This window comes from Taeniopygia guttata, chromosome 2 (assembly GCF_048771995.1).
Source record: "Taeniopygia guttata chromosome 2, bTaeGut7.mat, whole genome shotgun sequence".
NCBI lineage: Eukaryota > Metazoa > Chordata > Aves > Passeriformes > Estrildidae > Taeniopygia > Taeniopygia guttata.
The window spans coordinates 102,605,083-102,622,123 of record NC_133026.1 but is presented as its reverse complement, the minus strand read 5'-3'; the positions used below and the strand labels follow the sequence as shown (position 1 = coordinate 102,622,123).

The window sequence follows — 17,041 nt, the reverse complement described above, 5'->3', positions numbered from 1 at the left end:
AACCAAGACAAAGTCATAAAGATAATCCCTGTGAGACAGAAACCAGATATCCATTCATAATAGAATAAAAAAAAACCCAAAAAACCTTTCAGGCAGACCACACAAGCTTATTTCTTTTTGCTCCACTGGACTTAAGCCAAGACTCTGCACTATGTATTTTATTGCAACACAAATGTGCCCTTGCTACCCCTACATGTCCTTATCTACCTACAGATCAAGTAAACACCAGCTTTTAAACTGGCAAGTTTCTTACAAGCACTTCAAGACTGCACAGTGAGCAAGATTTTTTCATGCACGCACACTGCAGGGAAATGCAGATACTTAGCAATCTGCATTGGGTCTTCAATGACAGCATCCAGCAGACTGCAGCAACCATCAGGTTCCTTATGGAACTGAACAAGAAGGTCCAATTATCATAATTATTTCTTCCCTATTTTCAGGAACTGAGATTTCTGCCCTTACTTCTGTATTTTCGTTTCAAGCTTGGCACCACAGCCCCCACCTGTCTCACTACACCACTGCTCCCAACCAGTCACCATTGTTTAAATTTTCTCTCCATCACTTTCATGGTTTCTTTCATGCATGGCTGGACTTCTTCAAGCTCACTGAACCTGTAACAACACCTGTATTTTGCACCCTCAGAGAGACCCAGTTCTGCCACACAGCTTCCAGTGAATTTAATTCTTTATATACACATATATTTATATATGTATATATTTATGGTATCTACTCTTCCTCCTATCTTTGCTGTCTGTGTTCTGAGAAAAAGGAGTGACTCCAAGCAGGAATTGGCTTCTAACTATGGCCTCTAATCTAGTGAGAGCTGCCATAAGTAAAAATGCATAGACAAATATATAATGAAGCCTTTCAGCTCACGCTGACCTCTTCAGGCACTAGTGGTTCAATCATAGGAGCATCCTCCTGCCTTGCTGCAAGCCGAACGGGAGATGTGGAAAGCCTCTTCTCCCACTCATTAGACACAGTTGTTTCTGTGGAGGTTTCCAAGAAGGTGCGTTTCAACTCGCTTATATTGGTCTGATGTTTCATCAGATCTTCCTGGGTTTTGTCTAGATCCTAGACAGTTTTAAAAGAATAGAGCAGTTTGTGATACATCCTAAGCCAACCAAACTTTAGAGCCAAAACACACAACTTGGTTAGTATAGAGGGAAGTAACAGCTCAGGGAGCCGGGGAGCACAGCACTAACACAACACTCTGTGAAAATGTGGCATTTTGAAAGAGAACAGCATAGCATATCTTGTACAAGTGAGTCTAAATACATTGTTAAAGAGCCTGCCCATATTGCTATAATTTGCACCTGATAAAGAGGCTCCATACAAACATACATATGTGCGTGGAGGCACACACATAGAGGCACACGCATGTATCGATATTGATAGTACAGGTTAGAGGAGTCATCATAATCTGAGAGAAGAAATAATCTATTAGCAGGTGGGAGTACACAGTTCATGCATCATAGTGCAGATCCACAGTTTACCACTAAAACTAACACACATGTACGTACATGCACTGGTATATACCAATACCAACCTCTAACATAAGATTACTATGTTTGACATACACATTTTCACCCTGTATTCGCTTAATCAGACTATTCTGAAAGAAGTGAAAAAGAAAGGGAAAAGTAAGGGACACAGTATTGAAAGGATACAAAATGCTGTTTCTACACATTTCTTCACAGAGAACTGACAGTAACATGCTGAAAGAGGTGAACACCTCCAACATTGATACCTGAGCAACATCTAGACCTTTTGTTTCTGTACCTGTGCCTTTAGATCTCCGTCCTCCTCTTGATCCGACTGCCAGCATGAGAAAGATTGGAAAACAACACCTTACCCACTTGTATGAATGAAGGCTTTGTGAACATTGGTGAGAGGTACGCCCTAGGTTAAAATCCCGTTTTCTCCTCATTAAAGGTTTAAGGAGAAGGAGTAGACACACTAGCTTTGCATGGTTTTCCTAACTCAGAGCAAATGTCCACTTCTCAAATTGGTGTTTTGTTATCAAAGGGGTGTTAAACATCTCCCTTTAATAAATATTGCTACACTCCACATTAATAAATCTTGATTTATAGAGCAGCAGTTGCACCTTCTCACCAAGGTCGCAGCTAATCTAGGACAGAACAGCAACAGAAAATGCTTCGGAATTCTGTAATTCCAGAATTTACACATAGGACATAATCTGGGCCACAGACAAAGCTTTGCATAAACTCACCATGGGCAAACAACCTGCAACACTTTCTAAAGAAAGAAGCACATTTTATTTGCTTAAAATGCTATTTCCCTAACCACAGTCCCTTTCTGTATTTCTGTAATTTTATTTCATATTTAGCCTGTATACATTCTTTCACGACCTATCATCTGGAATGGCTCACACATCCCGTCCACTTCAGTGCCCATTTTCAAAAGCAGCACCATAAGGACAGTGCCAGCAGCCCTGTTTCCAAGGGTGCAATTTGCAGGTGGCAGATATACCACACATTTTGAAAATCAGGTATCCATATGAAAAACTGAAATGTGCTATATCTTCTCCTCTAAATAAAGATGGCAACTAGGGATATTAACATGAAATTTTGAGTATTAAACTGAAAATTTTAAATGTCACAATTTTATGATTATGTTTTACTTTCTACAGGGCTCAAGGCCTGAAGCTATGGAGTGAAAGAAGCACTTCAAAGCATCTTGTACTTCTGACTCATCTCAACAGACTTAATGTTGTTGCACTGTTTGAATTCTTTTAATGCGCATGCTAATATTTTATTGTTAATTTTTCATATAGTCCTAATTAGACAAATAACTCATGGGAAAATCTGTTGATTACTTTACAACTCCATTCAAATGTATTCTGTTTACAACCAAGGCTGAATCGTCCTGACGCGTCATACAGAAAATTTTTCCTTGACGATAATTTTAACAGTCTCAAATATTAATGAGATCCTTCTGAAAACCTAGAGTAATGTTTATAGTAAGACACTGTCTTCTAGCAGATGTCAGATGAAATTCAGCTCATGTTTGCAGTTGCAACCCTATTAATTATGAAAGCATTATATGCATTTCAGTGAAGTCACATAGGGTTGAATTTGCTTGCACAGTCTATGTACCATGTTGTGGATATGAGGCTTCTTAGTGCAAGGAAAATATAAACATTTTACATTTCTCCTCTGAAAAGAATACCTGGACTAGTAGTGGCCATATGTGAAGATGCCATGTGAAATTACATTAAAGAAAAAACTTAAGATATTTAAAATGTGAGAATATTCAGTAAATCTGAAAACAGCTTTTTATTGTCTTTTCCCCATGTTCCCACTCAGGTTTCAAAGTATAAGAGCAAACAGGCAAACAAAAATCCCCAGGGCAAGATCCGGCCAGCAGAGCCCACCGGGTGGGCAGCACTGGCACGGGTGACACCGCCATTGCCCCACTAACCGCACAATGCAGAGGCCTTGCATCTTCCAAACCCAACTCAGGAATAAGAGGAACCCACAGGGAGCACTGGAAACTCAACTCTCCTAGCAAAGCTCTCCCGCTTGCAGGCACGCACATGCACACACGCGCAGGGAGGGATCCTGAGCTGCCGTAGCAGACATGCGGTCTAGCCCCAAGGCCCAGGGTCGGGAAGAGACGAGGCCAAACGCTCTCCCCTGCCATAGCTGGGTGCTGGTGACTGTACAAACCTCGGTGGCAGTGGTCTCACCATCAGCCGCAGTATCCGTCTGCTCACTGTCAGTCTATTGGGTTAGACAAGTACCCGGGTCCCGAGAGGAAGGCAGGAATAAAGAATAAACCCAGCTTATCAGTACACGCGGCTCACACGGGGAACTGTTAAACTCAACAACCCTGTGAACTGCATTAGCATTGCTTTTCGAACAACGCACATGTCAAAGAAGCAAAATAAAAATGCTATATTAGTAAACAGAACAGACTCAGAGGAAGACTCGAGGCGTACTGTACACAGTATATAGCTTTACTGGAACAAATTTATAAGCCAAACAAAACGTTACTGGAAAAGTGTTATTTGAATAACAATTTTTTTTTCTTTAAGAAAACCAGGTAGCTCAAAAAAATGGGGAAAAAAGTGACTAATATTTTCTAATCAAACTTTTCCTCCCATAATGATTTTTTACAGAAAATTATTGAATTAATTTTTGTTCTAGCCAATATAAAGTGGTGGTTAAATTTTTATATGGAGGGGAAAAAGACAATTAAAGAAAACAACCACAACAAAGCTACTTTAACAGTCATCTGACTTTCAGCCCCTCATTTGTACAGAGGTTGTTCTTGTCTCCACATTTACACACCATGAGGCTGTCTGCATTACCAAGGAGTTCAAATAACCGTACCCCCAGCCCATCTACTGTCTGTCTGTGGAGTAATGGTAAGGCTCAGATCCCACTCGGTTCCAATAAAGAGCAGCTGATAATTGTTAATGATAATAAAAAGAAAGAAAACTGCCATTAAAAGAAGAAAAAAAATATTTCCCATTTCATTTAAGAGTATGGATGAAAGCAGGAGAAAAACAAAAGTAACTCCCCCCACCCTCCAAACACTTACTAGGTATGAGTGATAAAAATGAAACAAAGCACAGCATTGCACAGACTGATCTATCCCTCCTTTCCATGAAGAACATTTTAGTGGAGAACTCAAGTGTCAAAGTTAAGAGAGAATGGAGTGGAGGTTACCACAGGCTGGGAAGAGAGTTCAAAAAACTACCCTGATGTCAGGTAAGCATATGGAAAACTAGTAAGTAAAGTGCACCCTACCGCCCCATACTGCCACATCCAAGTTGTTTTGATAGCAGTGAAAGCTCTGGTTTCCATTAGTGATTTTCTATGGTCCTTAGATAGCAACCTAGGCAGTCAATTTAAAGCCAAGACAACACATCTCATCCTCCAATCACATCAACATGAACAAGAATAAAAGAACAACCTACTGGTGGATGGAATATCAGTCTTAGCTTTGAATTTCCTTCAATTTTATGCCATTTTCTGACCACTCAACTGTTTCATAAGACAATCTTTTGATTTTTTTTTCATAGATTTTATATTCTTTGAAGAGTTTGTATTGTTTGTATGACAGACAGAAGAATAAACAAGCATTTTCCACTACATGCTAAATGCATGAATGCAAATCACATGAAATTTTTCAAGCCATTACCACTCTTGAGATAGACCACATATATTTTTAAATGGTAGTGTAATATCAAAGCCGTCTATTAGGCTGGTCCAATTGCTTTCACTAAAATGCTAGAAAATTATTTATTTATTAAAAAAGGATCTCATGTCTTTATAAAATTATAGACAATTGTAAAGGTATGGCAGTAGAAAAAAAATGTATGCATTGTCACTCCTGTTTACAAAAATAAAAAGAAGCAAAGAGGAATTAATGCATCTAGGCATTTAAAAAGAATTAAAAATTGTGTCAAGGCACTGTAACACAAGTCTGGCAGATAGGGTTCATTTTAAGAACTTGAAGTCGATAGAAAATTAGCTGCTAAGGTAAAAACACAGAAGCTAGTGAATTCCAAGGGGTGAGATTCTGTCTTTGACTGCATGGGCTAACTCCAGATGCATAGCTCAAAGGAAAACAAGTTCAACAACGTAAGGCATTGATTCAGGATACTGGCTGTAGTCTTCTGCATCTCTGTGTGCAATGTTTTGTGTACTGTGGGGGCAGAAAAGGTTCCTATCTCTTTTGCCATAAGTGGAATGAAATCCTAAATAAAGCATAAAGCTTGCTTTATTGCAACATACATGTCTTCTGATAAGCCAATCAACAGCCATGGAGTCAAAGTCAACATTAGAGTTACTTGAAATAAAGATCTGGGGTTATCACAGAGCAGGGAATGATGAGTTAAGGCTAAGCAAGGCAGGTCTTCTCTGGAGTGAAGACTAAGAAAGGCCAGGCTCAGCACCAAGATGGGCTGAGGTACAGCTGAGGTGGGGCTAGTGGGCAGCCAAGGGCTGGAGCAGGACAGAAGGCAGCTTCTGCTGATGTGCTGTGGCTGCACCTCTCCTACCTTGCAATCGTAATTGCTGTGATTTGTTTTGCCAATGTAATGCAGACATGCCCGAGTTTAAGACATATTCACTTTCATGCAATATTTTGAACAAGAAATACCCCGTGGATTAGGCACAAGTCTGTGTTGTCTGCCAGAAAGCACTGCCAGAGTAATCACCCTCATAAAAGAGCGATACTAAAAAGCCTATTTTAGATGTTTTTATGCTCAATACTTCCTAACTTTACTAACAAAAAGAAGTGCTCATTTCTGAAAGAGGAACAGACTAATGTATTACAAATACATTGCCTCATTATTGCCTCTAGGGCTGGAACTATATTAATGCTGTTACTGCTATTAGATTAATCCAAGTGCGGAGCTAATGCAAATTGAGACTTAAATGCTGTCTCAAAATGAGGACAAGAAATAAGACAGCAGCATTTTGGATGCCTTTTATCAGAAATTGTACATTATTTTTAGTTGTAAGGCATCGCAGAGCCAAAAGCATTTAAAGACAATGTTTTTACAAGACAAATTGATGTGACTTTTGGCTTTCCATAAAAAGGAAATGAAATCTTGCACCAAGTCTTACAAAGCAACAGCAGCAGATGAGAACGTTCAAGCTGGTTTATTGAAGAGAGCTACTGCAATGGACTATTGACAAGTGGCCAAGGTGGCTTTTTACATGGCCAGCTGGTCTGTGATTATCTGATCTGTGTTTTTTTCTTTATATACAGAACAAAACCATACTTTTGTATTTGAAGTTGAAGAAGAAAATAGAAAATCAAGGAAAACCTGAACTCATTATTTTATTCTGTCAACCAAGAATAATCAGGCTCCAGCAAAAACTGAGATGCCAGTTACTCTGTTACTTAATCAGATTCCTTTCCTAATTCTGGATATACCAGCACATCCACAGTACCCAGAACCACTGCAGATTCCTACTGTAGCCGATTCCCCTGCACATGATGACCCTGATGGCTTGAGGCATCAGTTTTGGCAGTGCTAATCTAACACTGCAAATGTCAAGACAGCCCACGTGGCAAGCTCCCACAACAGCTGCAGAACAGCTGTCCCAATCTGACCCCTCACTGATATGCTGGATTTAACCATGGGAAAACAATTTAATCTGCAGCAGAGATGGGATCAAAGCTGAAAATCAAGATCCAGGTTTTGCTGGACCAGAAAGCCTTTTCTGGGGTTCAGTTACAGCTGATAACCTTTTGCAAAAAGCTGAGTCCATCTGGACTTTGAAACGACTAAAGTTGGTGAGGGTGCTCATCATTGTTAGGTAGCTAGTCATATAAATATAGATACATATTAGTATATTTGCATGCTTCAGTAATTATGCAGAAAATTATACTTAATACTGACTATTTAGATAACTATTCTAACCCTAGTATAAACTGATAGAGGGAAGAAAAAGCTCTTTTCATTTAGTGCTAGTCACTTTGTACCAACTGACACAGTTCAAGCCAAGCCTCTTCCACACAGTGTTGTGCCTAACCCTGGGCTCCAAGCTGTACTCCCAGAATGAGAAAAAAATAAAAAAGAAGAAAAAAACCAAACCAAAAAACAACAACCCCAAACCAAAAAATAAACCCCTTCTAACATATTAGCACAGACAGAAATGAGGCTCTGAAAGTAGGACCACTATTGCAGCAATCTAACACTGGTTAGGACTGAAGCACTGAACACGAAAAAGAGTGTGTTCGATGCCGAGGTACACACCTCTTCCTCTGAACTGTCACTCAGGTCATTGGCAAGTGAGGCACTCAAGGAGGCCGCCTTGGGCTCCAGGTAGCAGAGGCACATAGCCAGAGGAAAGGAGAGAGTGAGGGCGTATGGCACTGAGAAAGAGGCAGAGAGCAGAAAGAAAAAAATGAAGAGGAAGCAAGGCACGAGGGAGGGGGAGCGGATGGGGAGGTAGTGCTGCACACTGGCAGGCAGGAGGTTGGTTTCGGAGAGGTTAGGGAGCGACAGGTAGCCATCGTCATCCAGGAGGGAAGGAAATGACTCTGGAAGTTGCAAGGAGAAGGAAAACAGTGTTCCGCCTTTGCCAGCTTTTTGCTTGTAGCCAAAAGCCATGTCTTGCTCGGCGGAGCAAACTCGCCCCTTTCTGTCAGAGTCGGGCTCCAACTCGCTGTGTTTTGGAGCACTCTCTTTGGGGGCCTCACAGCCTAAGGACTTTGTCCGAGTGCTCTCCTTGCATCTCCTGCGAAGCTTTGCTGAAGATACATGGGGGCCAGGCTGAAAGGATGGCGAGGAGTGGTGGGAGTCAGTGCCAAGCAAAGATGGCTGGTGACAGAGAAAGAGCAGCAAACAAGGCGCAAAAGCAAAAGGACAAAAAGAAAACTGTAATTAGTTAATTTTCTTCTGTGATGATAAATAATATATATTATATATATAAAATTATAAACAGTATTTTAACACTACAGCTTTCCACCGAATTGAATGGTGCATGTTCCCATGCCACACACCACAGGTATTAGCGAATCACGCTTCCAGCTTACAAAAGGCAACTTCTTGATTCAAAATTTGTCTAGTCCTTTGCAGCGCAGGATTTATATAAAAGCCTCCATGGCCACATAGGGAGTTTCAGGTGTTGCCAATTTTCACTTACTGCAAGATTGGTTTCCGATCATAAAGTTTTCAAACATGAAATATATGGAGAGCAATAAAGAAGGAAACATATTTCTGGTACCAGCAGTACTTGTGACAGCATTCTTGAAGTCGGGAGGAGACACGGTGAGGGCTAAATGCTTCCCATCTATGCCTTGGACAACCTCAGCAGTAATAATTAAAATAATTCCATTATATAATATTATTATATATAATTAAAATAAGTCCAAGGACTTTAATTTCCTTGATTGCAATATTTTAAAAAGAAAATCTAGGCCATAAACCAAATTAAAATACACTGTTGTTTGATGGGGGGAGCAGAAATCTATTCTTCAATGCTCCTGATGGAGAAAAACTGCTCAACAGATATCCCAGCAGCCGGTTCCTCAGCACAGCTCCCACCACTGGCCCCTGCTGGGCATCACCACAGCCCTGCCCTCACCTCTGCTCATTGTGAGCCCGAGCAGGCAGTGCTGGGGCTCAGCCCCTCCCAGCCATGCAACCTGCCAGCCCCTCCACGCTGCCACTTCTTTGGCCGTACACTGAAAGGAGTTGTGACTTGTGGCTCAGCAGACCCCATACTCTCTCACTGGGGATCTGAAGTGGGGCTGGCTAGAAAGAGTCCTTGCCCCACACAGCCACATCTTGTCATAATCAAAATGTAATCCTTTACCATAGTAAAGAGGCAAAAATGACCCTGGTGCTTTTGCTACAAGTTTTACCAAAATGCCAAGAATACTGGCTACCAACAAGCAGCATCTGCTTTGATATGCCGCTTGCAGGGCATTCAACTAGCCTTTCAGGTCATTTGAGGTCAAAAAACTGGTAGGAGGAGGGAGGTGATTCAGTGGAAACGGTGATTGTCATTTCACATGTTCCCTGCAAGCATACACCACTGCTCTTTAGAAGGACAAAAACCACTGTCATCACCAAGACGTATACCCACTAAAATATCTGCCACAATGCTGATGGATCAGAGATGTTTTGGCCAAAATCCACCAAGTGCACATAGCTGAAGTGGCCCACAGTATCCATGATAAAACCCTAAGTGCCTGAGCTGCTCCATCCATATCATATCTCCCCAGAGAGCTATAATAGCCATTTCACTTTCACTCAAGGCTCCCAAAAGCAAATTACTTTAAAGCCACAACAGCGTTTGCCTCCAGTTCAAGCTGGTGTTGAACTGAAGGCAAAAAGCAGATCCAAGTTTTAAATGCCAATTGCTACTAAGCCTGAACTTTACCAGGTATATTAATGGTAGGAGTGGGACATAAGCCAAGTAATTCCTCCTTCATATTTCCCTTTCTCTCTTCTCTAACAATCTATCAATTCAAGGAATCTGTTTTCCCAAACTAAGCAATCAGAACCAAGCCTAGCTTCAAACCACTTACAAATGTCTTTATGGGCTTAATGTAGTAAGCTCAAGTCAAAACAATGCTGATGGACTCACAGGTTTTTGTGTGAGCTAAATACATACACAAATACAACTTCTCTTTACTGTAAAGACAAAAATCCAAAGTAAATGTATTCTTTTCTAATTCAAACTATTCATTGCTAACATCTTTACAGCATTAATATTTAGAATAACTTCTGGTACTTAAATACACATGGATAAAACAAAGGCAAAATGTCTTAAGGAAAAGCTGCAAACATACCTAAAACATTTATATGCCCTTAAAAGGGATTTGATTTCAAGCTTGTACTGTGTTTCTTGAGACATTCCCTTTATGATGACAGACAAATCTGTTAGCAGGTCCATGTGGAAGCAGGACTGAGATCTCTGTAGGATTACAGAACTGAAACTCTATGATGGTTTAAAAAGAACTCATCTCTTGAGTGGGGGTAATAATCAATCATTTGAGCATATATAAGTTCCATCAAATTAGTCTCCTAAACTATCTCTGAGTATTTCTAGCCATATATAAGGAACATCTAGATGATCTTCAAAATGCAACTGATCCCTCCATTGATTTAAATTAACGAACACTTGGAACAGAACTAGCTTCTTTTGGATGTTTTCTACATACTTGATTTTCATAATTCTTTCTCTGTGTGGAAACTAATGGAGTTTCAACAAGACCCCAGTTAAATTTTGTAATTATCTTTTAAATGCTACAATACAGCACACACTTTCAAAAGAAAACCTCTCTCATTAGCAATTTTCAGTAACTCAATTTGTTTCTGGTTTTCAGTACCTTAACTGCAACTCTTGTTGAGAACTCGATCCTTTTGCTATGTAGCTCATTGTGGCCTTATATGATCAAACTAAAAGTTCAGGTTCTAACATTTGCATACTTGACAGTTCTGTGGCTATAAATATATATATCAAGGCTTTTCTTCCTAAAAGATGAGGATAAGTAAAACTTACTTGTTTAGCAAGTGCATTCCACAGTACACTTTCTGAATGTTATTTTACTGTATTCCTCTTCACTGTCAACCCCTATTTATTATTTCCTCCATCCTTCTGTTAGGTTTACCCTGTTTTAATATCTCAATATATATTATGCACAACCATGTGTGTGTGCTGGTGGTGGGATTGAAGATGATGAGGGATGACTCAAATTTAACAATTGATAAGAGAACCATCAATAAAAAATGCTTTCTTCAACAGAAGCTTCAAACAAGTGAAGCAAATGCTTTTGTAAGCCAGAAAATAATTGCTTATAACAGCAAATTAGTATCCAGAAATTAATAGAGAAGAAATGCCCACTGAAATTCATGCAAGGAAACAGTGTTATGAGAAGTATAAGAGCAATAGTTTAAAGCACAGGGCTACATACAGAACTATTTTGTTGCCTTATCAAAATAAAAAAATAGGATGGTCATACTAAAGTCAAAATATGACTGAAAACCAGAAGAAAAAACATGCACCACCAGGCTACTTCTGGGCAATCCTTAAAGAGATGTTGAATGCTGCATGAAAAACATCAATCTGACTGTTAAACATATTAAAAAAAAAAAGTCCAAGGCAGGAACTAACTTGTACAATATTATATGCAAACTGAAAGGACTGCAAAAACACTGGTTCAAGACATGCAAATACACATAGCATATTTCCTTTCACAGAACTAGTTTTATTTCCTCTTTCTCCCCCTTCCCTAAAAATTCTGTGTTTCTCAAAGCACTCTCAAGGCAGCCTTGTTTAATACAAAACCCTGAAAATTCTACCTTGGTGTCATGGCGTATTGCTGAAATCGGGGTGACTTCCTCTGCTCTCTTCTTTTTGCCCTCTTCATCATCTTTGTCCTCTTCTGTCTTTTTCTCTGGAGTCACAGTGGTTATCAAGTTGGTCTGAGAGATGCCCTTTGTTGTGGCGTACTGGCCAGTACCAACCTCTGCAGCAGACACAGAATCCTTCATGTACATTTCATGGTTTTCATTCACTGATGCTAAAAGCAAATATTTAAAGAGGGAAAATCTGAAATAGCTTTTGCTGAGAAGCTGCACAAAATTAAAAAAGCTGGTTTAGAAAAACATTTGAGATAACACTAAAAACACAACTATGTCATGTTTCAGGAAACCAGAAGCATGTGCATACATTTAAATAAATTGTTTACTTCAAGCTCATAGCTCTTATATGCATACACATATATTATGGATGTGTATACACACATTACTGTAACTAATGTGTGCATTACACAGCTGTTAAATGTTAGCAAGCCGTTAAAATTACTACAGTAGTAAAACACCACATAAAAAAAAGCAATGCATTGCCACAGTTATCAGGCAGGAAGCATAAGGAGAACCAACTATGACATCAGCCATGGGGGTGGAAGAGATGTTTTTTTTAAAGATCTGTCAGAATATAAAAACACAGATCAAATGCAGATTTTAGTAACATGCTGCATTACAGAATATGACAGCATTGATATAACACAGGCAAAATACCTGAGAAAAAGGAAATGTGATCCTTGTATTATTGAGTACTAAAGTCTGCCAGTTAGGTGAGCTTATTATCCTAAAAAATTCTGCGAAGTGATGACATTCAGTACATTTTAGGATGCAAGTGCTCAATAATGAATCAGATTTAAATATATAAAAGTTTTTGAAAGAAATAGTACCTTTACAGATAGAATGTAATCAAAATTTTAACATACGCCCAGACCCTGCTCTTGATTATTGGGTAACTATTTTCTAAACCAATAGGATTTTTCACATTTATAAACTCATTTGCATCTGTAACAAATGACAGAGTCTGGATCACAATGTAAGCACAATGCAGAATGTTACAGACACATCTGCATTATAGTAACAACGCTAGTGAAGAAATCATAAGCATTGATTTAAAAAACCTCTTTCCCCCATTTGCACTTAGGCAAATTAAGATCATAAAAATCTTGCAGAGTCTAACAAATGCTGGGTAAAGTGTTTCAGGTATCTCATCTCTTGGGATTAAGTTCAGGAGGCAGGAGAAAGCAAAGGGAGTAGAGGGAGACATCTTGTTTAGATGTTACAAACAAAATAATGCAGAAGGATAATTTCTGCTTTGAAACACATGCACAGCAATCAGGTCACCAGTTGCTTGGTAACGACCAAGAAGCACATCAGAATTAGAATATTCCAAAATAATCAATGACAAGCAGCACCTTTAGAGGGAGAGGAAAAGGCTTGTCACGTGTACTTTTAAATCAAAACTTCTCCCATCCCCACCAGCAATTATATTCATTGCAATTTGTGATATTCTGCAAGGGAGTTCACCTTTTTTTTTAATCTGTAATTAATCTGTGTTTAGTCTCAGTCTTCTTTTTTTCCTACAAAAATAAACTACAAAAGGACAGCCTCTTTTTACTCAAAAGCTGACAACAGTAATAGCTGATGGAAGTAGCTGATACTCTGAACTACAAACTGATTTAACCGAAGTCAGCAGCAGAACCATGACCTCCATGAAGCAAGGATAAAGTGAGGAAGGATGTACTATTAATCAATGTATGTTATTCTCCATTTCAAACTTTTGAAAATAACATATGAAAAAAGTCTCTTAGTGTTCTTTGGATCAGGATGTGAGGTAATTGGAATCAAGTGTTATCACTCAAGGGAAATTTCTGAGTTGTAACAGATTTAAGTGAAAAACCTACACAGAAGAAAATCTCAGATTAAACCAAAACCAAAACAGTTACTCATGCAAACCCTGAAAATGTGTTGAAGCCTGACATTCTTGAGCAGGCACATCCACCTCATCCTCCCCCAAATTAGGGAAGCAGATATGAGGCCAAGGACAGAGGCTCTGTCAAGTGTGGGTTCCAAAGGACATCCTCCAGCCAAACACTCTGTAAGGATCACAACAGTACATTTAGCATCGAATTTCTCTGCATCTTCCTCTACCCCTGCAGTGAATGTGCAGGTACTCACACCTTCCACTCAGCCAAATCTCAAGGAGAGGAGATGATGAGGTTTACACCTAATGTAAAGCAGTGACCACTGCGATGATGATGTTTGATAAGGTCAGTCGAGAGGACCTTACCCCCATCTAAGCTGCGAGACATGGTGTAACGTTTACTAGAGGACCGCTCAAAGTACGGCGCAGGACGGTCTATGAGGGCACTGGCTCTTCTCGTCTGGGCCTGCGTCCGGCCACTGTATCGAAACTTGGAGCCCAGTGTGAGGAACTTCTTTGGAGGTGCTTCTGGCAGCAGGAGCCTAAAACACACCAAGCAGTGCACCTGTTATTCCCCCTCCTCCAAAATCAGTCCACTGTTTCTGCAGAGGAGAAAAGACGACTCCTGGGTACCACTCTTCATCGTAATCTGTGCCCCAGCGGTCTGTGGCTGAAAGGGAATCAAGGATGCCCCTGATACAGCATGACAAAACCACTTAGCTAAAGCATTTGAAGATCTGAATTCTTCCAAATGGGCAAGAATCACTCAGCTCCTTCATGCTTGAAAATCAGATTTACTATTTTCTGATTACCAAAACTAAAAAGGTGTTCCTTGTACCAGAGGCCTTGATTGGGCAGAAATGCAGATGTATCTCTTCAAATTTAACATGGTGATGTTATGCTCAGGACAGGGCCAGAACTGACTTCCAGTGAATGACAGGCAGTATTCATTCACAGGGCTGTAGACATTTTTCAGGTTAGAGCTCTCCCACCCTCTGTATTTTGGGCATGGCAGCTGGCTGAAGAAGCCATTCTGCTGCTACAGAGTCTATGCCTCAGACATTGATTTTTCATTAAAACTCAGAAAATATCCCAAAAATGCACACTCCATTTCTCTTTAGATCTTTTGCTGCTAAGACTGCATTTCATATGAATGTACAAACAGCACGAACTAACAGTTTTAGGAAAGGAGGGACATTCTTCAATACTCCCAAACATTTCCCAGAGGGGGTTCTTAAGCAATGGACATCCATTCAAACTGTTGAAAATCTCACCCTTTTGCATTTCCCTTTTAAAATATCTGTTTAGTGACTATCTTAGTGCAAACTAATTACAGCACTTATTTCACTAACCCACAGTTTTCTCTGTTCTTCCTAGAAGTGAAAAAAATAGGTGCAAAATTCCTTAGTAATCCAAAAATTACAGCTAGGGATTGGGTATTCTGGGTGACCAAAAATAACCATGACCGACTACTGTCTGTACTTTCATATATAATTAAAAAAAAAATTCTTTTTTTTTAAACTCTTAGCCACGTCCTTCAGCAATCTTCCATATAAGCTGTTCTCTCTATGCAAGCTTATATGCAGTAGTGCAGCAGAGTCCTGCATCTCTTAAATTATAGCAGCTGATAATATTGTGGCACAGATAAAGCAAAGTGATTAATTAGGACCATATGGTGATTTTAAGCAGTATCTGTCTGAAATAGTATGAATAATTTGGGTGCAACACCTCAAATTTTGAAAAAGAAATAACTTTCCTTTATCTGCTCAGAGGTACCTCATGATCAAAAAGACAATTTGATTTGAAGGGTTTCGTCTCTGCTGACAAAACTGATATTTTCTGTTGCATTTTACATCACACCTTTAGGAAAAGAAATCCACATACCTGAAAAATGTATGATGTTCAACACACACTTTCCATAAGCGCTTTGCAGCACGATGATTTGGCAACTTAAACCCAATAGTGCTTTCAAACTGCTCAAACTAGGTAGGAAAAAAAAATAAGTATGTTTTTGATGCTGTGCATCTATTTTTAGACAGTGTACACAAGGTTCATCTTCATTTCCTCTGTCTGTATGACCTCATTGCAAGGGGGAATGTATATGCTCATGTACATAACCACATATATCCATATTCTACAGAAAGAATTCTGGGAAAGAAGCTGTAAATGATAATCTATGGCAACCTTTGAGGATCATTTCTAGGGGAAAACACTAGTAATGAGCAAGAGATTTCTTATAGTGACAGTGATGTTTTATACCCTAAAGTAAAAAAGAGATCAGTTAAGATTTGGGAGACTTCTGAGAAAACATCACTCAAGTGTTTTGCCCTGTTGATTTAATTTCACTTGTTAGAACTACAGTGAGAAGCCTGGTAATAGCTGTAGGTGAGCAATTGTCCTTAGGGACTAATTTGGTCTCACACACCTTAGATTAAGGATATTTACAGAGAAAGTACTATTGTCAGTAAATCACAGTGGTTACAGCTAATTCATCTGAAGAGGATGAGGCAAGACAGGTAATTGAAAAGAATTGTCCAGAGATAAAAGCAATTTTTAGATTGTGCTGCAAAATTATATATTTCAGATGCAGAAGCTGTGCCAGCTATATCTGCAGTAACATGTTGATGGATACATGCAGACAGCTAAGTAGGTAAAACACAGCTGCTATGATGGGGGAAAGGTAGACAGAAAGGCATTTGTAAGGAGGTCTGGATCCCTACAGAACCTGACAGGGAAATAAGGCAGGAAACAACAAAATAATAAAGATGATGTGGTTTAGTGAATCACATTATCATCAAATGTAATTTGGACAGAGGCTGCATTGATTATTTTACACATGGAACTGTGGCCTGGTCACAGGGTACTGTGTACCAAGACCATCAGAGCTCAACAGGGTAGCAGTGGCAGAGAGCTTCAGTGCAGGCATTGAGAATGCCAATGACTGTTTGAGTTCTTAAAATTGAATTCAAGGCTAGAAATTTGGTTACTAAAACTGTGTCTGCTGAGGGGCAGGAAATGTAGGTTTGTGGATTTTGGTTTAGGACTCTAAAAAAGGCTCAGGCTCAGGGGTGGGGAGCTCCAGCAAGTTTCCCAGGTCAGTTATGAAGTCAGTCCCAGAGACATTGGCTGCATCATGAGAGAAATGCCAATCTTCATCTAAGTGATTTCTGTCCTGCTATACAGCTCCACACTCTAAATGGGTATGGGAATTTCATCTATGACAGGCCAATTATTGTGCCAGCATTTAAAATGGAAATCCTCTTTTGCCTGTGATGATACTGAATTTCTCAAGAGTTAGCATCTTATAGGCC

The 17,041-nt window shown here is 39.6% G+C and overlaps 1 protein-coding gene across 16 annotated transcripts in view; it reads right to left on the bottom strand.

Moving 5' to 3' along the window:
* The window catches only part of EPB41L3 (erythrocyte membrane protein band 4.1 like 3), a 136,285-nt gene that overhangs the window by 13,015 nt on the left and 106,229 nt on the right, over nt 1-17,041 (bottom strand). For 6 of the 16 annotated variants that reach the window (XM_072924525.1, XM_072924526.1, XM_072924522.1 and 3 more), the window contains exons 10-17: nt 15,615-15,712; nt 14,097-14,272; nt 11,804-12,024; nt 7,745-8,311; nt 3,693-3,746; nt 1,783-1,818; nt 1,550-1,615; nt 883-1,074 (exon numbers count right to left, since the gene is read on the bottom strand). In XM_072924525.1, the coding sequence (XP_072780626.1) occupies nt 883-1,074; nt 1,550-1,615; nt 1,783-1,818; nt 3,693-3,746; nt 7,745-8,311; nt 11,804-12,024; nt 14,097-14,272; nt 15,615-15,712 (1,410 nt within the window). The remainder of the gene's footprint in view (nt 1-882; nt 1,075-1,549; nt 1,616-1,782; nt 1,819-3,692; nt 3,747-7,744; nt 8,312-11,803; nt 12,025-14,096; nt 14,273-15,614; nt 15,713-17,041) is intronic. The other 10 variants (XM_072924528.1, XM_041714704.2, XM_030266029.4 and 7 more) reach the window with 8 other exon arrangements.